A 27052-nucleotide genomic window follows, 5' to 3' on the forward strand; every position below is an offset into this window, starting at 1 on the left:
AGAGAACTGAGCTCATAATAGAGAAAGTAGATGATATAAGACCACATAGTTCGTATTTCCCAGAGGGTATTTCAGAGCTTTAGATACACAAAATGCTCTGTAGAGAAAGAATTCCCTGATCAAATAAATCTGCATGTTGCATGCTTTCCTTGGGAGGGTTAGGATGCACGTTATGGTATTAAAGACACCAGAATAGCTTTATTGACTCACTGTTTCCCAAAATTGTTTGAGCATGGAACTCCCCTTTCACATAACACCTTCTGACATCCCTTAGATCCTCTAGTTCTAGGAGATCTTCTGCAAGATTCTGGGGGAAATACTTTGAGAGATGCTGTAGTAATGACAGGGTAGGAGGGAAACTTCCAATGAATTCCTTGAAAGCAGGGACCCTGATATTCAGCACATGTTCAGCACGTAATAAATGTTTACTGAATGGTCTAGAAATGACTCTCTTCTGTTAAACATCAGGGGCAGTCAAAACCATTCCCACTCAGCCAAGGTGAAGAGAGAAGGCAGAGTGACTTGTAAGCCTAGGCATTCTTAGACAGCCGTAGAGGGCATACTTGTAGAAGTGGAAGGTAATCTGACATGTAAGCATGCAGAAGTATGTAATAGCAGACTGGAACAGAACAAGAGTTATGAAATACACACATGCACACACACACACACACACATACATATATGTATATTTTGTATTCTCTATGCGCAACAGGGGCTTAAACTCACGACCCCAAGATGAAGAGTCACGTGCTCTACTGAGCCAGCCAGGAGCCCCTGGAAATATACTAATAGTGTTTTAAGACTACGTACTTTAAAAGTTAAACCACAACTGGGAATTCACTGTGATGAGAATATCAACCTTCATACAAATGAATCAATCCAGAGATACAGGGTGGTGTAAAACAGGATGGGGCATGGGTTCCTGCGGATAGAAGAGAATGATCCTGAGGGGGAAAAAAAAGATAATACAAAAATCTGATTGAGACCAGGGCGGTGTTAGTTACTTAGTTACGTCTGCTTTTGGGCTTTGCTAATACTTTAGCAAGAAGGGATTGGAATTAACTCAAGATCCACATGATAATTTCAGCTGAAAATTATCTGTAGTTATTATACACATACATATGCTTTAGTTTAATAAAGTTTATATAGACCATTCCATGGTCGAGAATAATCTCTTTTCAATGAATCCCTTTTGTTCTCTTTTAAAACTTGGAAATTAAGAAGACTCAAAAATCCTTTCAGATCTAATTGAGTAGAGGAATCCAAATGGGAAAAACTCCAACCAAAACCTTTCGTCAAGGGCATGGAACCCTTTGCAGTGAGATGTCTTTCCCCACAGGGTTGGATATGTTACATGTACATAATTCACAGACTTCATCATGGGCTTTGCAATCACTGAGATCTGCCCTCTTAAAACAGAGGCTTCAAAATGAAAACTGTGTACATATTGTAAAGATAACATCAACTCAATGTTTGCAAAGATGCTTAACTCCCTACTCCAGGAGGGACCACTCCATATCCAGGGACAGCTTAATTGTTTGGTCCACGGTAATAGTGTAATCCACCTTCAACTACAGTGACAATGCGGTCTGCACCACCACCAGCTTGCTCCTTTGAGCATTTCCGTCACAGCAGCTCTGCGAAGAGGGGAGCAGAGGTCACGGCCAGAGATAGCAGAGCCGCTGCCTGGGCACAGAGCCCACTGCGAGCAGCTTTGGTCTTTGTTGGGAAGGCCTTTGAAAGTCTAAGATTTGATTTTCCTGATTATTATAAAAGTGATACATGTTTGTGATAGAAAACCTGAAAAACCCAAATAAGTATATATATTAAAAAAAGAAGCATTACCCATATTTCCACCAAGAGAGAATGGCTCTTGACACTTTTGCCATATTTCCTTTCTCATCTATGGTTAGATGATTCTAATGGACATACTAATAGATGGACACATGGTTAGAGTGGTTTTCCAATACATTCTGAATCTTGTTTTTATTACTTAATATTATGTGCTGACAATTTTCACATGGGCATCATCTTCCACTGTAACTGAGCACATTTTAGGCCCTGAAATAAACCAGACCACATCTGATCCCAGACCCAACCAAAAACAAAAACAAAAAAAAAACCAAAAGAAACCCAAAAAACTAAAACTAGTCATCATCCCACAAACTGGAAGGAAAAGCTCTCTGGACATCAGGAAAGGATGAAAAATAGAACTGACAAAGACATGTGGCTGATTTTGCCACATTCCCAGTAACTCAGCACAAGGCAGTTCATTGAAAATAACCCCACAATTCTTTGCTATTTTTCAAATTGACACTTTACAGCATGTCTGCCAAGGCTCTTAAAATGGCCTCTGGCTAGCACTCCCACTCAGCTGTGGGCATTTGGGTTGCCCTGAACAACCACTCTGAGCTGATGCCACATTGGACACACACACACACACACACACACACACATGCCATGTCGTCTAAACTGACAAAGTCCCAGGAAAGCAAACTCCAGCTAGGGTCTATGCCGGGTGTACCCCATCCGCTGGCGTGGTGGGCTTTAACTCATGAAGGCCTCACTAAGCAAGAATAGGCCACCTTGGACCAAAGATTACAAGGCTGGGGACATGCCACGTCAAAGATCATAATCTCAGTACTCAAGCTGGGGGGAGTCTTGATATGGGCTCTTTGACATATGGGAAAACAGAGGCCCACAGACATTACATGCCTTGCTCAGGGCTGGACAACTCCCGTGGTAACATGACAGTGGAAGCATCACTGTAGTGAAGGCTGAACTGCCAGACACGCAGGCCGAAGCCCTCTCTTCTTTAATGCCTGTGCCCACGTCCGAGCCATTTGGCTGCAAGTCAAGGAAACTGCCTGACAAGCAGCATCCCAGAAGACTTTGCACAGACGATGTTTAAAAGAAAAGGCCCTTTCAAAAGCCCACAGTGGCTCTTTGGGAAAACAGTTCTGGCTCATGGGAGAGGCTCTGCTTCTTTTTTACAGCCCTGATCCGATCTTGCCATTACAGGCTCTTCTTGGATAGTGCACTCACCTGAGGATCTCCAAGGGGAGTGCAGGTATGCCCTGGCCACCTCTTAGGAGAATAGAAGGTCAGCATATGCTTGGGCCTAGATGGGCTTTGGTGAGGACTTCGTGGAACAAGGCTTTCCAAATCTTTGGTCTCCAAAGCACCCTGGTCCTAAGGTATCCATTGTTAGTGGGGTGGTTTTGGAGCTAAAGCCTAAAACCATTAGATGCATGAATCACAATCGTTAGCCCCCTCGTTGGGGGAGGAGTGGGAGCTTTGGTGTAACAGAATGGCAGTAATGGCAGAGAGGGATGGAGAGGAATGTGGTTTAGATGTGGAGAAACTGCCAACCACACTTGTTTGAAGTAAAGGTAACATGCTTGAACATGCTAAGAACTTACTGATGGGTGTCATACAATGATGGAGGAGGACCGAGGAGTGAGAATGAACAGGGCCGGGTTTCTTTTCTTTCTGTGAAGCCCTCCCCTAGGAGGAGTTTCATCTCCTTCTCATCTCTGTCTTTCCATCCTCTCTCTTCCATCCCCCATGCAGCCTTGGTGGGTGTGGTGGGGGCCCAGGAGGAGGCAGAGAGAGAAAACTCAAAATCTAGAGACATATCACAAAGATGAAGTGTGGCCCAAAGTTTGCTCCATGGATCATGCACTTTATAAGATGTCAATGAGTGATAACCAAAGGAAAAAAAGATTTCGGGGGCCAAACATGGTTAAATTGGGTGGGCTACCCAAAACCGAACCAGATTCTTCACTTCACTGACTTCTCAAAGCCTTTAATCTGCAATTATACATGGTGGGTCTTCAGGGCTGGAGATGATGTAGTGTTTTGTAAACTCACTTGACCGAAGGGAAAGAAGTCTGTTTTCACTGAGCATTACTCAGGACCAACTTTTTTTTTTCAGTATAGTTGATACACGATGTCACATTAGCTTCTGGTGTACAACATAGTGATGGTCGAGTTTCTATATTACCCTATGGTCACTCGCCACCTGCACCATACAACACTATTACAATATCATTGACTATATTCCCTATGCTGTGCCTTTTAGTCCCATGACTTATTCATTCCAACACCGACATGTTGAGGAATATTCTTGACCAATACTGATGCTTAAGATTTTTCCTCTTTGCTTTACTTTCCCACCTCACGGAGTTAGCCTCCAATCCTAGAGAAGGAGAAGAGATGAAGTGCTAAAAATAGTAATTCTCACATCTGAGATTAACAGTCATGTAGCATCTTGCCCCTCAGAGGGTGGTCTGGGAACCAGCCGCACTGACATCACCTGGGAGCAAACTGCACGCGCAATCCCATTCCAGGTGTACCGAATTGGAATCTACGGCTTGGCAACATGCCCAGGTGATTCACATGTGCATGAAGTTTGAGACGAAGACTGAGGGTGCTTGGTAGTAGGCAGTAACCTCAATAATTCTGATTTGGCGTATCTGTGGCAAGGCCCAGGGAGTCACATTTTAAAATATCACCTCCAGAAGATTCTGATGCAGCTGGTGTATGGGCCCCTATTAAGAAGCATTGATTTGATTGAAGAGATTCTATGGCCCAAGGGCTCCGCTCATAGGGTAAAAGAGCAGCACCGTGAGAACATTTGGTTTCCCAGCAGGACCTCTGCAACGTAGGTCCTTAACAATCACCTTCACCATTAGGAATAAGGAAATGACAGCCTAGAGACAGAAGGGGTAGGCCTGGACCAAGGTCACCCAGGGGTCAGCAGGTGCATGAGGGTGAGCAAGCCCCCTCCTGCCTTTCCTCCCCACCTCCCCAGCCTCTCTCCTCCTCCCTCATCAGCTCTTTATTCACCAGTGACTGCACTGCTAACAGCCCTCTCTGAGTCTGCTTTTGTGTTTAGTGAAAGGCCAACAAAACACTGCTGGTTATTTGTGCTTGCTAATGATAATTCTGATTAGCTCAATTCTGTCAGCTGACTCCCAGGCTGCCAGGGGCCCACAGCAGCCTGCTTATTCAATCAGGGCCTGGCCCATTTTCTAATTACTAGCATCATTTGGGCTCGTTTCCTCCAACTGTGAATTTGCTTGAGTTCAACTCATCTTCAGCTGTTGCATTTACATGAGAAATGGCTCATCTGTCACGTCTGCATCTGTGTCTGTGCTCCGATCTACCCCTCCCCGTTAGAGACCAGATGAAATGGGTTCCCAGGCTGCTGATGACCAGCAGGTCCCAGCGGGAGCCATGAGGCAAGCCCTTTCCTCACTGGGTTGGCCAGAGTGACTTCTTCCCAGCTTCTGAATTCCAAATTGTATTCCCACTCTGAGGCCTGAAAGGGTGACCAACTGTCCCAGTTTGCCAAGGACCGAGAATTTTCCCAGGACACAAGACTTTTAGTGCCAAATTGGGGAGGGTTAGTCGCCTAGACACAGTAGTGTGACAGTGTTCGACACCCCCCAGGTGATCTAGTTGGAATCTAAAACAGAGAACAGCCTGGAAGCTGGGGTCCTGCCCTTCTCTGTCAGGGCCAAGATTGATGACGCATCCCTTCACTGCTCTGTGCCTGATTTTGCTTTTAATCTCTACTGCTAATTCAACAGGATAAAGCTTTATTTCCAACAATGAACAAGAGGCAGTCTGCTGGCATGTTCTGAGATGAAGGTGGCTCCATGATGGGAGGAACGACTGGTGTGTAATCCCTCCGAATGGAGGTGCCTCATCCCCAAAGTACTCTTCTTAATTCAAAACACATTAAGCATTTAGTATGTACTTGGCAACACCGGCATGCGAGCCTGCATCCTGCAAACTCCCAGCCCTCAAAGAGCTGTCCATCCCACGAGAGACACGGATACAAATACGATAAACTATGTCTGTTACAAGGCTACCTAGGGGATCGCTACGATGGCAAAAGGCCACGGGAGCTGGGAACGGAGAAGTGGGGTCCCTCTGCTTACTATACGCCAGCTACTTATTATTCATGATATCATTTAACAGCCAACATTTCTTAAGCACTTACCATGTGACTACTCCATTTAATTTTTACATCAATTCAAGTATTATACCCATACTATGAATGAGGAAAATGAGGCTTTGAAAAACCAATTATCTCGCTCAAGAATGCAAATTAGTAAATGAAGAGTTTGAACCCAGAGAGTGAGTCTTATTTGTAAGGCCTGAGACTGAATCCCTACCTGGTGGTGTGCTGGATTCTCCACACAAGCAGGGTGCTGGACACTCAGTCAACATCAGACAAAAGCTACAGGGGAGGCACGGGGAACAGAGGAGGGTGGCTGTGCATGGCGGAAGCCTGGCAGAGAGAAACAGGGGGTGGCTTCTCTGAGTTCTGCACTGTGCAGTCCCAAGGCATGATACCAGGAATGTCCCACCGGAGGTGTGGGAACTCTGGGAATGCTGACGTTCTAAAGGAAACTGGCTGGACAAATGCTGCCCTTCTGGCCCTATGCTGCATTTGATTCTAAAGAATGTATGCTAGAATGCGAAGCCAAATGCCTGACTTCTTTATCATCCTTCCAGAAGAAGAGTGTGTCGTTATTTTACATTTTTTAGACTGTATCTGTAAATTCTTTTTTTTTTTATTTTTTACATTTATTTGAGAGGCAGAGATAGCAACAGTGATGGCAAGAGAGAGCAAGAGCGGGGAGGGGAGGGAGAAGCAGGCTCCCCACTCAGCAGGGAGCCTGCTGTGGGGCTCGATCTCAGGATCCTGACACCATGACCCGAGCCAAAGGCAGACGCTTAACTGACTGAGCCACCCAGACGCCCCTGCATCTGTAAATTCTTGAAAGCATCTTTCTTATGCCTTAAAACATCTGAACAACTTGTGCTGCATATATAGGATATTTGATATATGCAAATCAAATAAAAATGTGTTGATTTGACAAACTAGGGCTGATTTTAATATGTTCATTGCTATAGTCGACTTAGAAGTTAGGTATTCTGGGGCACCTGGGTGGCTCAGGTGGTTAAGCGTCTGACTCTTGGTTTTGGCTCAGGTCATGATCTCAGGGTCCTGGGATGGAACCCCACGTCGGGCTCTGTGCTCAGCATGGAGTCTGCTTGAGTTTCTTTTTCTCCCTCCCTCTGCTCCTCCCCACTACATTTGCTCTCTCTCTCTCTTAAATAAATAAGTAAATCTTAAAAAAAAAAAAAAAAGAAGTTAGGTATTCTAGCACCATCAACTACTGAAAGTGCTCATTTCAGTAATAACAATCCAAATACACTATTCTTAGTGGACACTGGACTATGCTACGTACCCAGAGCCTAACATTATGTAATTATTGTCCTTAAAAACAGTCTCAATATCTTTTTCTGTTATTTCATAGGTTTTGGTTTGTGTAAAATGAACACAAAATTTCAGACAATTAAGTATGGAAAACGTGTTAATATGTAAAATCATTAAAATTAATCACCTTGCAATTATAATTAAGAAAACAGAAAGGTAGGAAGGATACCCTTTTAAGCCAGACTTAAAGAATAAAATGTTCTAGGGGAAAAACTGATAACCCTTCTTGCTCACTTCCACTGTTAATAATTCTTGGTTCATCCAGTCAGTTTTTCCCCATGCCTCCAAAGGGGCTTTCATCTGGAATACTGGGCTGTTGGGGCCTTTCTGTGACTCTAGACGTCCAGCCAGCTCCTGGCACTGCCAGGTGTTGGAATCCATGGGGCTCTTCTTCAGTGATAGAAAATAATGGAGAGTTTTCTGATGACAAAGAAAGGCCTTCTCTATTGGCTCTGCTTTGCCTTACAATGGCCTTTATGCTTCTGGATGTAAAGAAGAAACTGACTTTTGGCTCTATCCGTCCGATGTTTCTGCTCCTTTCGCTCAGTGAAACAGAAACAGTGAGGGCGTAGGAGAGCCTCTTCCTTCTGGTGGACCCTGGGGGGAAGGTAAGTCCCCTCATGGTTTCTCCACCCTCTTTGTCTCCATGGCCCCTAGTCACTCTTTCCTTTGTCCCTGACATTTTCTAAAATTAGCTTTATCAACTCTTTCCGGTTTTTTAACTCCCTTGAGCTGCACGCACCACCTTTTCTCCTTGTAGTGACTGTTTACCCACGCCTGCCCTTAAACAGGACGGAGTACGAGAATTTGACCGGGAAGCACTTCAGCTCCTATCCACACTGTCCAGCTGAATTCAGAGACAACTTGGTTCCTGCCCCCCAATAACTTTCTAGAAAGCTGCTGTGAAAGAAAGTGAAGAAAATAAGTACTTCCTTAGTCACTGATATATCTTATTTGTGCCCAGAAAGTCTTGCTTTGTTCCCGAACTCTTAGTGATGCAAACAAAAATATTTTTTGCCGTGTACTTTCACAGCACAATAACAGACTTCAGGCTGAGAAACTCTAAAGGTGATATATAAATTTCTTTGCCAGATACAGATACTGTATTGTACCATATTAAACATGTCTTTTTCCTTTTTTGTATTTTGATTCTTTAACATCATGACCTTGCTGACCCTGGAGGGACTGCCCCTGCCAGGGCTAGCCAACTCCTAGATGTAGTAAACAGCTCGCCCTCCAGCTGGTCACTGCCCAGTCAATACAAACTAATTAAGCCAGGGCCCACAGCCCTAACCACCTCCTCTATGCCTCTCACCCTTAGGGCTACTATTGCCTTCCCCTAATCACCCTAGGTCCAGGTCCCACACAATTAAGACAGCCCTTAATCCCTAGAGTCTCCTGAAACGATTCAAATTAGTTCAATTCAATTCTAATCCTGCTTAGTTTGACTCACCTGTTCCTTCCCAGAGAAACCGCAATAAAGGCTTCTGCCCACACTTTCCCTGCTCCCTTTGCCTCTGACCAACCCTGGTGGCATCCCACGTGCCCCCCTCTCTGTGACATGGAGTGCCCCCTTCTCTTCAGATCTATGAGTATAAGAATCTATCTTTTCAATGGCTATTGTTTTCCTGATCGGTTGGCCTCACCATACATAAATAACAATAAAACCTGGATTTAAAAAAACACATACATAAAGAGAAAGGAAGATGGACTAGCAAAAGACCACAGCTTGGCCTCTGCTTTGCTCATTATTCAAATGCACTTGGATGAAAGTTAGTTGCCCTGACAGTTATATTTAGCAAAACTGCCACTTTTCATGTTCCAAGAAAAAAGCATGATTTTAGTATAAAGCACTGTATTATACTGGTTAAGAAAGTACTCAGCAGAGAGGACGAGAAACTGTCGTGATGAGGGCATCCACATTAAGACACTACATGTTACAAAAGATGCTGGGAGGTGTAAGGTTCCTTGGCTTCCAAAGCACAGATTGAGTCCAACTGTAAAAATCCCTTATGAAGCCATTATAAGGAGCCCCCATTCACCGAAACAATCATGGTAAAGTTCTTTAAATCAAATGTTCTGGATTTTAATGTATCCCATTAAAACTGCATCACGGGAGATTCAGTATGAAAAGCAAAGTCCCTGAGACACTGTACTCTCCTCCAGGGCTTCCTTCTGTCTCTCGCTCTGGAGTCAGAGCTACTCCAAGGCTGCTCTGCTTGACTTTGCATGCCTCGCAGTGGACATACAGTAGGTGCTAAATATGTGTCCCGAGCGAAAGAACATTTCTGATGATCTTTGAACAGATGAGGTAAGAGATCAAAGACGCTCGTTTAAGAGATTATATACATCGGTGGCAGGTTTTGGAGCTGATAATTAAAGCTACTCCCTCTGGCCCAAACCATTACGATCCCACTATGTTCTGCCACCACCTGGAGAGATGTAAGACTCTTAAGTGGCGGCAGTGGACATCCTGGCATCTTCTGACCCTTATGCCAATCTCTAGCTCCCGTCTAATGCTGCAGTCCTCCGGCTAGCAGCCCCCCACGAGTGAGCCCTTTGCGTGGGTCTGGCAGTGTGCTGGGACCAATGGCTGAGCTCCTGGGGGCAGCTTCGTGGCAGTGCCTGGGGACACTCACCAAAGGCTCTAGCTCCTTGCGGTCGATGAGGTTCATCTCTGTGACGAAGTAATAGAAGTGCTTGTAGCAGGTGTTGACGTGGGCCTCCGCACCCATCACAATGACCCGGTCGAAGTGGTGGATGTAGACGTGGACGAAGACGCGGAAAAGGCGGCACAGAATCTTCTTGCAGATCTGAAGGAAGTTCTTTGGGAAGGGAACACCTAAAAGAATGAGAAATAAAAAAGAGAGAGAGAGAACAAAGTCGTGATGGGAAAGCTCCAGAAGCCCGGGGGTGCATATGTGAGGCTGGAGGACCGTCCTGCTGGGGAGCCTCCAGGCCAGCCCGCAGATGCCTGGCTGTGTCTGCGGCCTCATTAGACACGGCCTGAAACAGTGGCTAATGATGCTGTTACTTTTAAATACCAACAATGACAAGGAAGAGACCAAAAAAAAAAAAAAAAAATGCATGGAGAGGGCCAGGTTTGTTTCTTTGGTTTTATACATATGTATGTATTTCGTTTTTTTTTTTTTTTTTAAAGATTTTATTTATTTATTTGACAGAGACAGAGACAGCCAGCGAGAGAGGGAACACAAGCAGGGGGAGTGGGAGAGGAAGAAGCAGGCTCATAGCAGAGGAGTCTGATGTGGGGCTTGATCCCAGAATGCCGGGATCACGCCCTGAGCCGAAGGCAGACGCTTAACCGCTGTGCCACCCAGGCGCCCCAATGTATTTGGTTTTATTTACATATAAATATTTGCTTTTATTTATATATAAGTATGAAATATTTATTTTTACATAGAAATATGTGTTCTCCCTTCTTGCTCTCTCCCCCCCTTTATACAGCACAAGGTTCATTTTCCTCTTACAAGAGAACTGGCAGGAGGGAGGCAATGCTAGTGGGAGACGGGTGCTCCCTGACACAGAGTAACAGGGGGCCGCGGGGACTGTAGCAAATTGGAAGGCACCTTCTCCTCAAAGGGAACAGCGGTGGTAAAACTCCAGCCAACGGTGGCCCGACGGGGACAGAGGCCCAGGGCTCTTAGAACTTCTGATTTTTCAAGATAATTCAGGAATTTGAAGTTCTATGTGAACTGGCTACATTTTTTTTTAAACAGTAGCAATAAATTTAAGTTTTAAAAAAATACCACTGGTCAAACAAGACAGCTTTCTAGCTTAATGTGGCCTACAGGTTGCCCGTGTGTAAATTCTGATCCGAATTTTTCCTGAGATTCAGTGTTTCCAAGGTGGGCAAATGCAACAAGCTCCACCCTATTACCACTTCATCTCCTTGAGGAAGGGAAGAGTGGGTTATGGGGCCAGAGGACGCACCCAGATTTCCTGTCTGATGACCACCACTGCCAGCTGGTCAGAGCAAGCCTGCAGAATCCACAAGCCCACTTCCTTTCTTCCTTTCGAACACTGTTGAAACTCTTGTTATTTACACTGTCCTTAAGTGGTGACATGTTGTAAGTTAAACAGACTTTGAATTCCTGCTCTGCAACTTTTCCAGCTGTAGGACCATGGGCAAGAGATTTAACCTCCTGGAGCTTCAGTTCTTCCACATGTAAATAAAAATTCTAACAGTTGGGAGGATTAGATACAGATAAAAATTCCAGTGGTTGTGAGGATTAGAAGTGGTGCCCAGGCAACCCTGTTTTCTCCTCTATAAAAGAAGGGTCATAATAAGGCCTTCCTTGCATGAGTAGGAGGGTGTTAACATGAGTAAAATCCTTCGACAGTGCCTGGAACAGAGAAAGAGCTCAATAAGTGGGAAGGACCCCACTTCTCTCTGCATTGCAAGGTCTGGAGCATTAAGCTTCTGTTACAAGGAATATATTACCTTTATCAAGAAAAGGGAGACATGGCTACCAGCCCTTCCACAGAATTGCAGAGTGTGCTCAGGGTGGGCTCCTGGTCCCTGTGCATCCCTCTACAGGGTTCCAGTGGCAGCTGTCTGGTGAGATACTCTGTAATGGGATCACCTGGGACCCCCAGGGCACTATGAGAGAGACAGAACATGACTGGCAGCTGGCAGAGGCAAGATCTGCCTCCCTGGGGCCCGGCACCGATACTGGCTTTTCTTCAAAAAACAAAGTGGGACCTATCAAATGAACCCAGGGAGAGACTTGGGCACAGCCTGGCAGCTGTGTGGGCAACAGATGCTGGGATTTAGGGACGGAGGTGGGGTAAAGCTGGGGAGTGGGCAGCCCCTCACAGAGATTATGGGTGGTGTTCTAAACTAAGGAGCAGCCAGCAAAAAGCTGCCAGCCTGGGGAAGGGTCTGGAGTCTTCAGAGACGCTCAAGTCCGGGAGGTGACGGAATCCCCTCTACGTGTGTTCCCATCAGAAGGGGAGCCCCGTAACCCACGCAGTGACAACACCAAGGGTGACATATGTTTCTTTTACAACCTATCTGCAAAGCAGGCTTTCCTACTCATCTGTCACTGATGACTAACATTGAAACTCTGAAGCACAGATTACCCTGCCCCAGGCTATTTAGCTAAAAAGTGGCAGGGCTGGGATGTGGACCAAGCCAGCCTGGTTCCAAACACCAAAAAGATCTGGTTATGTTTGGAGTAGAACACTTTCTCTCTGCCAAGGATAGAGGCACAGCTCAATTGCTAAGTGTAACGAGGTATCCAAAGGTTACTCTTGGTGGCACAAAAATATGATTTAAAAAACGGAAAGTGGTGGGAAGTGAGAGAAGTGTGAAAAAGTCTATATGCGTGGCGGTCACAGATTCAAGGTTTAATAAGAGGTTAGCTAATACAATCCACTGCGTTTAAGGAGAAATGTGTTTTCTCTGCCCGTGCATTAGGACCTGGGACTAATAGAAAAAGCCAACATTTACTGAACACTTACTATGTTCCAGGGACTGAGCCAAGAGCTTTACATGGATTAGCTGATTGAATTCTGAGATCAAGCCTTGAAAACAGGTACTATTATTGTTTCCATCTCAAAGATGGGAAAACAGACTTGGGAAAATTAAGTAGCTGCCCGAGGTCACCCAGGTGGCTAATAGTAGAGGAGCAGTCCAGAGCCAGGTCTGTCCAACTCCAAAGTCTAGACCACCTTGAAAACCTGAGATGCTGCTCTGCACACAGCGTCACACACCTTCAGCTCTGTGGCCCTTCCTTTCCAGGTGGCCTGAACCCCCTGCGGTGGGTTTACCTTTCACTCCCCCTGCCTCCAGTCTCAGTGGAGGCTCACCAGCTGCCAGGGAACATGGGGCATCCCGGCTGTACCACTTCACCTGCTTGATCAGCCCCACGCCCCACACACTGACTGCAGGTAAGGCAGACTCAGGCACACTGAGGATGTTCGTGGCAATTGCTGGGTTCCTCTAGATGGTCCCCAGTTTGCATCTTTCCCGCATCTCTGTTCTGCTCAGCTCTGAACTCTTGGCTCTGCCTTCCATCCCGTACCTGGTCTCTGGCCTTGCCTTTGTTCTCGAACTTGGTTTGCCTCTTTTCTCTCCCTTTTGGGCTATGGCTAGAAATGATCATTAGAGTAGCAAAGAGGAGCTGCTTTGAGATTCTGGAAGACTTAGTTTTAAAGTCCTAGTCCTACAATTTACTTGCTGTATCGGCAGGTTACTTCATCACTCTTCTGCATTGTAAAAAAGATAGAAAAAAAATTGAATTGCTTTGCAGTGTCCTTATACTAGTATCTGTACTGTAACAGGTACTTAGTGGGAACTTCTAGACTAAATTCTACTTTTGTTGTTTCTCACCTGAACTCCTCTTGTAGGTAAGATGCCAAGTTCAGCATCTCTTGACTCTAGCTGCTAAGTTGGAGCAGACTGTTCCACCATTCCCTCCCTTACATGTAATTCATTCTTCAAAAGTGAACGGTGCAAACAGTTCAGCTAGGATGTGCTCAGCACACACCAGTCACCTCACGCCAACTCTGGAAGCTGAGAAGTCCTGGGCTGGGAGTTCCAGGGAGCCCAGGAAACCCAACTCACTCTCTGCGGAACCAGAGAGAAAATCCCAGTTCACAGAGCATGGGGTTAAGAATAAGAAAGCTTGGGGCCTTTGGGTGGCTCAGTTGGTTGAGTGTCTGCCTTCGGCTCAGGTTGTGATCGCAAGGTCCTAGGATCGAGCCCTGCATGGGGCTCCCTGCTCAGCGGGGAGTCTGCTTCTCCCTCTCCCTCTCTCTCTGCCCCTCCTCCCTGCTCATGCTCTCTCTCTCAAACAAAATCTTTAAAAAAAAAAAAAGAATAAGAATTCTACATGGCAGTTGGGAAATTCATTCGATATTATCTATGGTTCAGGGACCATTTCTGTAGTTTATATAGTATGTTAGCTCTTTTCTCCCCTTCTCTTCTGCCTTCCAGGTGTTCAGATTCATGTGTGTGTCCATGTGTATGTATATGTATGTGTATATATGTGTGCATGTGTGTTTGTGTGTATGTATATGTATGTGTATATGTGAGTGTGTGTTGAGTATGTGTGAATATCTATTTTCATGTGTGTACGTGTATGCTTCTGTCTGTGTGGCATGCGTGTCTGTGTGTGTGCTTTAAATAAATCTTCAGAAGGTGGGAAGTAGAAGAGATCGCTCCTTGGGAGGTAAAGAACTGGACGTCCACCTCTTTGGAACTATCTCGCCCTGTGTACCTGGCTTCACGGCAGCAAGATAAGGCAAGACTCGGCCCTGCTGATCCACTCCCTTCCTTGACAGGCCCCAGAGGGACCAGCTCATGAAATCGGATCAGTCTGAGGGTTTTTGTCTCTGCGGTGCTGCTAAGTATCCAGTCTTCATTAAATAGCCAAAGGAAAGGGAGCCCTGGGTGATGCTTGATACGCAGTGTGTCCCAGAACACTCTGAGCAGGGGTATTATGGTCACAGTTTTATTTTTTTGTTTTCAGATTTATTTATTTATTTATTTATTTATTTATTTATTTATTTAGAGAGCGTGCATGAGCGAGCGGGGGCAGGGGGAGAGAGAGAGAAATCCTCCAGCAGACTCCCTGCTGGGCATGGAGGCTGAAGCGGGGCTCCATCCCAGGACCCTGAGATTCTCACCTGAGCTGAAATCAAGTGTCAGACATTTAACGGACTGAGCCACCCAGGCACCTGGCAGGTTTTTTGGTTTTGTGTTTTTGTTTTTTTAAAGTAACTGAGGCTTAGCTCAGTTAAGTATTTGCTCCTGACCCTACAGCTAAAGGGAGGTAATGGTTTGGCTCTAAAACTCAGGTTTTTTTCTTCTGCACCCTGTTACTATGGGCTCCAAGGTGGTAGGGAACAGATCAGCATTTTATGACCTGCACTTAGCCCAGGAACTGGCTTATAGAAGGAGCCTGAAAAATGTGTGTTTGCTTGCTTTAAACAGCTACAGTCCAGCAGTAGGGAGAATGACAGGCTAATGAATCATCACAAATGGATGCTGGGCTTGTCACCATGATGGCCTGCACGTGAGGGAGCTGTACACTGGCCGGGTCCGGGCAAAGGGCAGTCTACGTGGACACACGGCCCCACTGACCCAGCTCAGGACCACATCCAACCTCCTGTCCCTCTGCTTCTCCTGCGTATGTGAGATATTACAGACCCTCCCCTTTATTATTTCCCAAGGCTTGTTTTAAATCTCACTAATTTGGAAGAGCCTTGGCTAAAAAAAAAAAAAAAAAAAGAGGGTCATGAGATCAAATGTAGTTGCAAAAATGCTGCTTTCATAGAGTATTTCTGCATAGGAAAGGACCCAAGAATTCCTGTAGCAAAAAGTCCTATTTTACTCTGAACCCCCTTCTTCCCCCATAATATCTATTGGTTTAAAACACAGAGCCTGTAACAAAAGTCTGGGTTTGTTTCTATCTCACTCTACCTCCTACTCACAATGCAGTCATATGCAAATGGTTAGTCCCTCTAAGCCTCAGTTTCCCCACGTAGAAAGAAGTGAGGTTGATGTTATCTGTAGCTTGTGAGGTTATTATGAGGATTAAATACATGTATAAAAGGCTTTGCCTAATGCCTTGCAGACAGTAAGCACTCTCTTGCGGACCACTACTTTTAGTATTCCATGGACCCAATGTTCTTCGAAAAATACTTTGGGATTAAATTCCTCCTGCATATTTATTTTTCAGGAGGGCAGTCTGGGTATTAACACATCAATTCTGAACTTACAAAGAACTCAGAGTGGCTATGTTCTGCCTTACATTATTTTCTACAAGTTTCTTATACTTATGTCTTGTAAGTTCCCTGAACAAAGGGATTGTTTTATATTTTGAGTCTGCCTTTAAAAGTACCTGGCACAGGGTTAGGTGGGGAAGAGTCATCCATCAAAATTGAATCATAAAGGAGCAGTGATCTTATTCAGTCAAGATGTGAGTTTATCATCTTGTCTTTGGGGGAGGGAAAAAGCCAACAGCAGAAATGATAGCCTTTCGCCAGGGTCTTGATATGGTCCTGGCATGGCCTGCTGCACACTCTTTTGGTGAAAAGGAAGGAGAGCTCTGTGATAAGAACATTTTGATCTTAACTAGGGGGTGGGAAGAAAAAACCTGAAACTCCTCTTTTCTTATCATTAAAACCTCCTTTCTTTGCCTTTCAATGTATTTTTTCAGGTAGTGATCGTTAATTTTTTTTTTTTTTTTTTAAAGATTTTATTTATTTATGTGACAGAGAGACAGCCAGCGAGAGCGGGAACACAGCAGGGGAGTGAGAGAGGAAGAAGCAGGCTCCCAGCGGAGGAGCCCGATGTGGGACTCGATCCCGGAACGCCGGGATCACGCCCTGAGCCGAAGGCAGACGCTTTAACGACTGCGCTACCCAGGCGCCCCGTGATCGTTAATTTTCAGGTACTGCACTCAATTAGAAAGTTAATGGCAGACGATATTAACCAGTAGTCCTACCTGAAGTACACTGCACGTCTGAAGTGTCTGGAGTTAAACTTTGACTAGTCTTATTATAATTGAGACAAACCATGTGACCATAATCCCAGGCAGATATGTACTGATTGATATAGAAAACAACCTTTGATCAGAAGGTCTTTAAGTGATTTGCAATCACTAATTGAGTCTCATCCCCTACCTCTACCCCACCCCGAGCCACATCCCATGACTCTCAGATTCAAGCTGGAAAATTTCAGACTCTAAGAAGTTGTTCCAAAATGAGAAGATGTGCTCAGAAGAGTGCTCTCCAAAGCGGTGATAGGCAGACAGACAGACACACACACATATACACACACGACTTTGGATCTGGATGGTCTTGGGTTATGTAATGGAGCTTGGTCTCAGCAAATGGGTCAGTAATGAATGAAGTTGGTGCACCTAAAACAGACGCAGGCCGAGCTCAGGTGCCAGAGTGAGCTGAGGCAAAATGCCTGGGCAGAGGTCAGAACCCCAAACCAATCACTCCTGTGCGGTTCCGGCAGGAATTTGCTCAACAATTAGACTCAAAGCAAGGCTAGAGTTGGCTGGATGACTGGGCCAAGGAGAAGGCTGAGCCAGAGAGCTGGGATGAAGGCAGAGGGGGAGGTGAGCTTGCAGGGCCTGGACTCTCCTGAAGGCCTGACAGGCAGTCCCCAGCTCTGCCTCTGCTGTGCGGGAAGATGTGGTGCCCGGCAGGGAACCAGCCTCTGACAGAGCCCTGCAGAGTTTATGATTGTGCCTAACCACAACTTTCTGATCTGTAAGCCACATTCAGTACCAGAGCTAAATCGAGCATGGAATATAATCATTTCTCTGGGGCCCCATGTGGATTCGCCTTTTATCTCTGACTCGGTAAATCTCCTTTCTCCCAAACAAAATTTAATAAAAAATTCCAGTAATTTCTGAGCTTCAATCCATTTTCTTTCTTCCTCCTTCCTCCTCTTCCCTCCCTTGCACTAAGCAGATGCCCCATTCAATCCTTCCTTTGAGGACACCCCTGAAAGAAAATCCTGCTGTGGAAGCTGCAAAGGGAAAGAGTCCCTCAGAGAATGCAGAAATGGTTGGGATGATGGGGCCACAGACTGGAAACAAAGATCCCAAACTCAAACAAGAGCCTGGGCGGAGTTTCCTGCGGTGCGTTCCTGTTCTCATCATCGTCTCTCTTTTCTTTTGAAGATAATGCCCAACGCTTGGAGAGGAGACTCTGGTCCACGATCACACTGGGTTGGACACAGACCACAGAGGTGTAGAGAGTAAGGGCTAAGAGGTAGTCTCCAGTGACACCAGACAATTGGCCTCAAACATCCCAGGTCCCACAAGTCGTTGGCAGGTGTACAAGCCTGTCATTTGCCTAGTCAATGCCTCTACTTTCTTAACTCAGCCCAAAGGCTGCCCTCATCTCCAGCCTCAGGTTGTCTGACATCTGCTATCTGCTGCTGAACCTTCCTGAGCACAGAGCCCAGATGGTAATTCCACACTGCTCTGTGGGAACTCCCAACTCAGGGCCAGCCCCTCTTCTAGACTGTACCCTCCCTGCTGGTCCTCACAGCTGATCCTTAGTGCCTTAGCATACTGGGTGTGTAACCAATGCTTGCCATGGGCAGGATGGAGAGCTGAGCTCTTAGGCCACATGCTAACCCTGAAATCCAAGCTCAGAAAGGCAAGGGGATTGACTGGTTTGGGATTTACAGGTAGTTTGTGATGAAGAGGGACCTGGATTCCAATCTCTCTGATTCCAGAGCCTATGTTCTTTCCACTCTTGCTAGAATATTCAACAGGCTGTTCTCGTGGCTCCTTCCATCTCTCTTCAATCCAACTGGCAGAACCAGGGAAGCAAAACTTGTTAAAAGACGAAGGTGGAAAAGGGAGGTTTGGTTCTTACTTCCCCAAATGCACGTGTGATCCAGGGTTAAGGACAGCGGCTAAGCACTGGCCCTGGCGTCCATCACCCTCGGGTTCACACTCTAGCTGTGGAATGTCCGTGCTGCTTGTTCTGAGGAAGTGTGCTAACTTCTGAGAGGCTTGTTCCCTGACCCGAGAAATGGGGATAATAATGCCTCTGTGAGATGGTGATTTTAAACACGAAGCAGTGCCAGCAGGCACCCAGGAGGCCCTCAGTAAGTAACAGCCAATGTTACTGTGGTAGGAAGTTCGGGCTCTTCCTCATCAAAGCCGAGGATGTGCGGGGAAGGGCAAATGAAACAGGAAAGGGGAAGTTACCTTTTCTTCAAAGGGCGAACGCTCCTGAAAAGTGGATTTGGGGAACATCCTGAGAGTTGTCTGAGGAGTTTCCACAAGACAAAACGAAACCTAATGTTCTGGCCAATCCTTTTGGGACCTCTGACGGCACATGAATAAGAACCAGAAATGCCCATGTTTCTCCTTAAAACAGTCCCTCTTGTCTGAGGGCCCCTGTGCTGTCCTTTCTGTCTTTGGAGGCCAGTAACTGAGGGGTGCACATATGAAACTCCCTGTACAAGTCATAAAATTCACTCACTCTCAATAGTTCATGAATAAAAACAACATCCCACACACGTGGGAAAGGAAAACAGACCTCCTCTGGCATCGTGGCTGAGAACATACCATTTCCAAAACATTTGCAAAACAAGATGCAATTGGATCACAAGGAAAACAAACAACGAGAAAAACTAATAACACAGATCTGTTTCTTAAAAATACACATCCTCCTCCTCTTCGCTTACGCTGCTTCCCATCCCCTCCAATTCTCCTGCCTCCTGCAAAATGCATAGATATACACATATATATTTATGTCAAGAAGCCTCCTACTTTCACTGATGAAGAGTCAGCTGCAGAGGACTGATTCCTCTAAGCAGATGTTTTGTGTTATCTCAGTGCGTTCCTCAAGAAAGTGTCTGTTCGTCATGCCAAGGAAAACAATCCTGTGTAGCGAGACTTTGTTCCTCTGCCTAAAAAAGAAAAAAAAAAAAAAAAGTCCCCAAACAAGCTGACAGCTGCAAATGGTTAGAAATAAACTGGCTACTACTCTGTTCTCCAACTCCCTCTGCCCTTCACCAGCGCCCCCTGCGTTGCCCTCTGACCTGCAATCACAGTGGTGGGACTGAAGGAAGATAGACGAGCATGTGATTATAGGTTCTAAACAGATTGTTAATTCTTCCAGACGTGCCATTTGCCAGGCAGAGGAAGTGCTGTTTCAGCCACCCAAAGGAGCGGCTGTAAATATAACGTGCCTGCCTGTCACACTTCCCTCTGCTCCCCGGTGTCACTTCTCTGCCGCCCCTCCGTCTGCCTTCACCCTCTGCCAGCCTGGCACGGAGGAGGAAGGAGACGGAGACAGACCCAGAAAAACCCGAGGAAGAGACTCATTCACTCTGGATTGGCAATAAGAGCTGTAAAAAAAACAAACCGTAGCTAGTTCAGACGTGCTGAGTTTGCAGAAAAGCATATGGGCCAAATGAGATGGGAGGGAGCCGAGAACCCCACGTTAATGAACTTCATTAGGACTGGAGAGTTAGACTGCAGTACCTGCGCTTGGATCAGAGCCCTAGTCAGAGTCTGAAAATGACTCAGCCTCCTTGTCGTGGCTGATATGTTGTGAGTGTCTTTGCAAGCAAAACTGTTCTCTAGTCACCGGCAGAATCCTTCTCCCATTATGGGAAGGGCAATTAATACCCAATCTTGTCTGAAGAGTTTCCAGCCTGTAATTTTCTCTCCATCCCCACTGCCACTTCCCTAGCTCAAGCCACCATCATCTCCTGCCTGGTGCTGGAGCTTCCCCCACTCTACCCTGGGATTTTTCCAGGCTCCACCCGGCAGGCAGATTGATCTTCCCAACATGCAAATGATCTTCCAGCACGTCCGTCTTTCTGCATTCAACTCTAAAGCAGCTTCCCACTGCTTTAAGGTAAAGTCAGAACTATGTAACAGAGCAGGCAAGACTCACTATGGTTTCAACCATGTATGTCTCCATCATCACCTCTGGAGCCTCCTAATTTACATATAATACTCCAGCCCTCTGGAACTAAGGTCCTCTTGGGCTCACTTTTGGGAGATGTCGCATATTGAAGAGTTGGCAGCTGGAAACCCTCTTCCTCAGCTTCCCCTTTTTGTCTGTCTGACTCCCATTTGTTATTCAAAGCTCAACTACATTCCTCACATCCTCTAGGATATCCTCCTTGTCCACCTCACCCCGGTCAGGTTAGGCACATCATGACACCCTATGCTTCCTCCATGACAATACTTACTACATTGTATTGTAATTGTCCATTTTTGGGGTCTCCCACTAAAATGAAAATTTTGTAATATCAGGGAATGTACTTCTACCTTTCTTGTTCACAGTTATGCCTGGCATCAAATAAACACCAGAACATGGTGGTCTCAATGAGTCTCTGTAGAGTGAATACACGAACAAATGACCATACAAAGTGGGGGTGGTGAAGACTTCACCTGCTGGGGCTGCCCTTGCTTTTCCCATCCCCAAGCAGTGGCCCTGCGTCACAGCCTGAAAACTCTTGCTCTGTGGAATGCTTCCCCAGGGAATTGCTATAGGCCCACACTTAACCTTGTTATGTCCAAAGCTATAAGGCTGTAGTGAAAGTTGATACTTTGGGACACCTGGGTGGCTCAGTCAGTTAAGCATCTGCCTTCAACTCAGGTCATGATCTCAGGGTCCTGGGATCGAGTCCCACGTCAGGCTCGCTGCTCAGTGGAAGTCTGCTTCTCCCTCTGCCTGCCACTCCCCTGCTTGTACTCGTGCTCTCTCTCGCTCTGACAAATAAATAAATAAAATCTTTAAAAAAATTAAAGTTGATACTTTTATCTCTTTATACTTGGCAGATCACAGAAAGAAATTAATTTTCTTCCCAGGTTTTCACTCGTACTGCGTAAGAAGAACATCCTCAAATCATATTGTCTAGTTGTATTGAAGTGCCTATTTTCATTTAACTAGAAAGCTGTCAGATAGGTAGTTTCCCAACTTAGCGAAGTTGGAAATAAGCTAGGATTGACTCACAAATACTCCTGAGATACATGATGGGGGGCAGGCAGGGGAGAGGGACAAGAGAGCAAAGTAACGGATCCTTTTTGGAAAAGGTGGTGGATCCAGACAGAATGATGACTGGAACCCAATTTGAGGGGTGCTTTTTTGCAGAGCCAAAAGGGAGCAGGGACCGGGAGGTAATTAATCTGAGGCAGGGGTGTAAATGTCAGGGGTATCTTCTCCAGACAGGAAGAGCCCAAGAAAAGGAAACTTGCCAAAGAAGTTCAGGGCAGACTGCATGCAAAGACCCATGGAGCCTGAAGCTGAGGGGAAAATGGCAGGTGGGTGCAGATGACTACACCTGAGCTGGAGGGTTAAGGCAGGGACTGAGTAAGAAATGGTTGAGTCCTTGTATTTGCATGTAAGGTCCAATGGGGTAGAGGCGCCTGAGTGGCTCAGTGGGTTAAGTGTCTGACTTCAGCTCAGGTCATGGTCCTGGAGTCCCCCATTGGGCTTTGGGCTCTGCACTCAGCGGGGAGTCTGCTTGTCCCTTTCCCTCTCCCCCCAGCTCTCTCTCTCAAATAAATAAATAAATAAATAAATAAATAAAATCTTAAAAAAAAAATCCAGTGAGGGTAAACTAGTGAGATAGGGATGAAACCAGAAAAATAACTCTACTATTCAATCTCTGGGATCAAAGTCCAGCTAAATTCACAGACTAAGCTGTGCATCTGTAAATTACCCTACCTGAATACAGTCTGAAGCAGGAATCACAAAATCAGATGCCTTCAAGGGTCAGAAAGAAATAAAAGAGTAAAGTGGGCTGGGTGTAACACAGTAGGGAGCGGTGTGTACTGTGACAACCTGAGAGAGCTTTCTGCGGGAAAGGAAAAGAGCCCCTCTGCCAGGGCTGACTGCTGTTGAGCAGAAATATCAGTCCAGGACTGCCGAACCTTCTAGTAGTCTAGATTCCAATTTGAAATCTGCTCATAGTTAAATGTTGACGATGAATTAAAAAACATTATAATTTTATTTATTAAGGTAATTTATGTTCACATAGTTAACTCAGCTTGGAAAAGTGGACTTTCGATAAGATGACAACTTAATTTTTAAAAATTTACATTAAAAATTAAAAATTTTTTTGGCTACTCATTGGTAGCCAATGAGTACACCACCACCCTGATCTTAGTTTCTAATACCATTCTTCAATAAAAGGAATCAGGGCTCCTTGGAGAAATGGCTGATTCTGTAAAAGATGGCCTGGCATTCCTTGTAGTGCCAGAAAGAAAGGTTATCTTCAATAAAATCACAAACTTGGAGGGGAGCGACACTCCCTGGAGGCAACCTGAACCAGCAAAGCTGGAACTGGAGCAACAAAATACTGGAAGAGTACTGGATTATCACCCAAGTATAAAATAAATATCCAGAAGTCCAGACTGATATAAATAAAGGATTGAATAAGTAAATGGAAAATAGACAAATGTCCCATGCAGTGAAATTCCAAATAATTTATGTAGATATTTCCCCCAGCAGGAGGTAGAACCCCCTTTCCCGCTGTTAACTGTGGGGTGTGCTAGGCGACTTTCTTCCAAAGAGTGAGTATAGTATGGAAAGGAAGGTAGAAAGAACAACTTCATGGAGAAAACTGGCAAGCACTACATTGGCTGGGTGATCAAGGTTAACGTCAGCAATGATAAGTCATTGGCATGACATATATCTTTGATCTGATGTAATGCAAATGTCACTTGACCTCTGTAGTCTTCCTCTCAAGAACACATAATATTACTCAGCTATCAGAAAGAACGAGTTCTCAACATTTGCTGCAACATGGACGGCACTGGAGGAGATAATGCTCAGTGAAATAAGTCAAGCAGAGAAAGACAGTTATCATATGATTTCTCTCATCTATGGAACATAAGAACTAGGAAGATCGGTAGGGGAAGAAAGGGATAAAGAAAGGGGGGGTAATCAGAAGGGGGAATGAAGCATGAGAGACTATGGACTCTGAGAAACAAACTGAGGGCTTCAGAGGGGAGGGGGTGGGGGAATGGGATAGACTGGTGATGGGTAGTAAGGGGGGCCCGTATTGCATGGTGCACTGGGTGTTATACGCAACTAATGAATCATCGAACTTTACATCAGAAACCAGGCATGTACTGGGGCGCCTGGGTGGCACAGCGGTTAAGCGTCTGCCTTCGGCTCAGGGCGTGATCCCGGCGTGATGGGATCGAGCCCCACATCTCCTCCGCTATGGGCCTGCTTCTTCCTCTCCCACTCCCCCTGCTTGTGTTCCCTCTCTCGCTGGCTGTCTCTATCTCTGTCAAATAAATAAATAAAATCTTAAAAAAAAAAAAAAAAAGAAACCAGGCATGTACTGTATGGTGACTAACATAATATAATAAAAAAACATTAAAAAAAAAACAATACATAACCCCTGTCTAACCAAGAAAAAAACATCAGGCAAACACAAATTGAGGGGCGTCCTACAAAATGTTTGACAAATACTGCTCAAAATTGTCAAAGTCATCCAACATGAGAACAGTTTGAGAAAGCATCATGGCCCAGAGGAGCATGAAGAGATATGATGGCTAAATGCAATGTGGTGTCCTGGATGGAATCCAGGAACAGAAAGGGGGCATTAGGGAAAGACTCCTACCATCTGAATACTGTGGAGTTTAGCTGACCGTCAGTACTGATGTTAGTTCCTTAGTTGTGACACATGTATTACAGATATAAATGTAATGCAAGATGTTACCAACATGAGAAACTGTGTGAGGCATACATGGGTACTCTACTATTTTTGCAACTTTTGGGTAAATCTAAAACTCTTTTAACTGAAAATCTAATTCATACAGAAAATTCCACTCTGTGGGCCAAGAACATTTGATTCGACCCAGGGACCACGAGTTTTTACCCTTTGGTTCATGCACTGACATTTCTATATTTACTGATGAAACTCTGATCAGAACTGGCTACATAATTTGCAGAGCCCCTTGTTCAAAACTTATTAAGAATTTCAAGATGGTGATAGCAGAGGGTTAAACTAAGCACAGGGCTCTTCTGAGGGCAGGTTCCATGTGACTACACGACCCACGCCTGGGAAGCAGGCGATCTCTGATGTTAGTTATCCTTGCCAGATAAAACTCCCACATACACTCTTTATTTGTTCACTAACCAATTTACATAACTAACAAACATTTATTTATTTGGGGATGTGCTATAGAGATTCAGCAATGCGCAAGAGTTCAATTGGACCAATAAATCTAAAGGTCACGTGATAGCTAAGTGAATTTGGGAACTGACACTAGAACCTCCCCCAGGCAGACAGCCCTGAGGTTCATCTCCTCATCCTCTCGGTTTTCTTTTTCTCCCATCTCAACTGCAATTCTGCTTACTACAAAGAGACTTCTGAAGAAAGCGGGTTTTAAAAATTCTAGTATTAAATATGTAAAAACACTATGAGTCTATTTTATAATATTTGCAATGAAAAGTTGCAATGACTTTGGCTCCTAAGAGAAACTTACATTTCCTGAGCACCTAATGGCACCAGATATTAACATATGTTACTAGCATTGATTACTCTAAACAAATTGACAAACCCATGAGTTGTTTCCCCCACTTTGCAGATGAGAAAATGGGAAGCTAAGAGAGGTTGAGTCACTTGAGCAAGAGACACAGATGATGGGTGGTAGAGCTGGAATTTCAACCCAGATCCATCCCACTCCAAAGCACACACACTTCTCAAATAAAACACCATCTACCCCTCAAAAACCAAGACACTTCTGTTAAAATTATTTTTTAAGTTAACTTCCTCTTCCAGAAAATACCTCTTCACAGTAAATACATTGCTGTGAGGCCATTAGCCAGTTTTAGGTCCTTAATAAAACACGACTTTTGACAAGAAGAGTCTGAGGGTTCAGGAAATTTGTCTTTTGGAATTTGGTGGAGGTAGGTGGGAAGAGTAGTGAGAAGACAAAGGGACTCAAGCAATTGTCTCTTCAGGATTTGAGGTTCTAAAGCAGAGGTAAGAAACTGGTGCTGCAGGCCAATACCAGCCAACAGGCATGTTTTCTTTGGACGACACAGTATTTTTGAAATGCTGCCAACATTTGGAAATTGGGAACTATACTACAAAGATCAAGAATTCTGACTTCTCTTGGAAAAACTCAGAAGATCTGGCACAACTGAACTGAAATCCCCTCATGGGAACAGCTAAGTGCGGTCTGCTCCCTGTAACTGGGAGATACTATATTCACCTGGGCAGTCCCATTCATTTCATTCATTTATTGTCCCAGCCTCGATCCTTTAAAGAAAACATTGCATGTGGTTGCAAATTTGCCTGCAGTAAATGGTAGGCTCTTCTGGCTGGGTGCCCTTCCTTGGGACAGGTCTTCTGTCCTTCAGGGAGAAGGGGCTCTTTCCACAAGGAGCCACCCCAGAATGGTGCCCACTGGCTTACCACCTGCTCCTCTAACTTGGGCCACTGATCCCAGCTGTTGTGGAAGCAGATGGTTTTGTTTTATATGGCAAGGTGAGGCTTGATTGCATAGAAAACGTCTATTGGCTCTATTGGAAAATGATTACCCTAGTGACACTGTCCCTGAGTACGTAATATTTTCAGATTCCTTCTTATCAAGCCTCTCTGTAGTGAAACTGTCCTCTTTCTAGTGTTCCGTTTGACACATATGTGCAGAAGGCACCATTTGCTCGTTTTCTGAAGGCAACTCCAGGAAGAGCATCAACAGATAGAGTCCTGGGTTAATGAAGGCAACGGGCTTGGTGTTTTGCAACACAGGAGTTTCCTCCCTCTGTCTCTTCTTTGTTAACATTGATCGGTGGTCTTCAAATTACATAGACTTGTGTTAACTTTGATCGGTGGTCCTCAAATTACATAGACTTGATTTTCCCCACTGCCTGCGTGTTTGCATGGTATTACATAGACATTGCCAAACCCTCTTCTTGGTACATTTGGTCTATCCTACATTAACTAACTACAGCGATGCTTTGGTGATGTCACGCAGAAGCACTGTCAGCCAGCTTACTCACTGGAGAGGACAAAAGTTCTAACCCCACGCCACCCCCATGCACCTTGAGAGGCTCCTAGGAGTCCCAGCAGGGCCGCCTTGCAGAGCACATGTCCCCTTGCCCAGCACTACCTTTCCTAAGTTTTGATGAAGTTCTCACTTTCCTGGGCTGAAACACATTAGCACCCTTTGAAATGGTAATTAGCAATTTTAAATGTTTTCTAGTTTTGTGAAAAAAATTCTGACTTATAAATCTGTTTTATTTATCGGACAGGTA

At 45.2% G+C, this 27052-nt stretch overlaps 1 protein-coding gene across 7 annotated transcripts in view; it reads right to left on the reverse strand.

Annotated features, from left to right (window-relative positions):
• The window catches only part of MOB3B (MOB kinase activator 3B), a 210965-nt gene that overhangs the window by 44848 nt on the left and 139065 nt on the right, over positions 1-27052 (reverse strand). For 6 of the 7 annotated variants that reach the window (XR_008959893.1, XM_044386884.3, XM_044386885.3 and 3 more), the window contains exon 3: positions 9940-10142. Coding sequence is in view for 6 of the 7 variants with exons in the window: in XM_044386884.3 (XP_044242819.1) it covers positions 9940-10142 (203 nt within the window). In the remaining variant the exon portion in view is untranslated. Of the gene's footprint in view, positions 1-8427; positions 10143-27052 lie in introns of those variants that run through there. The other variant, XM_057313503.1, reaches the window with a different exon arrangement.

Source organism: Ursus arctos, unplaced genomic scaffold, assembly GCF_023065955.2.
Source record: "Ursus arctos isolate Adak ecotype North America unplaced genomic scaffold, UrsArc2.0 scaffold_18, whole genome shotgun sequence".
Lineage (NCBI taxonomy): Eukaryota > Metazoa > Chordata > Mammalia > Carnivora > Ursidae > Ursus > Ursus arctos.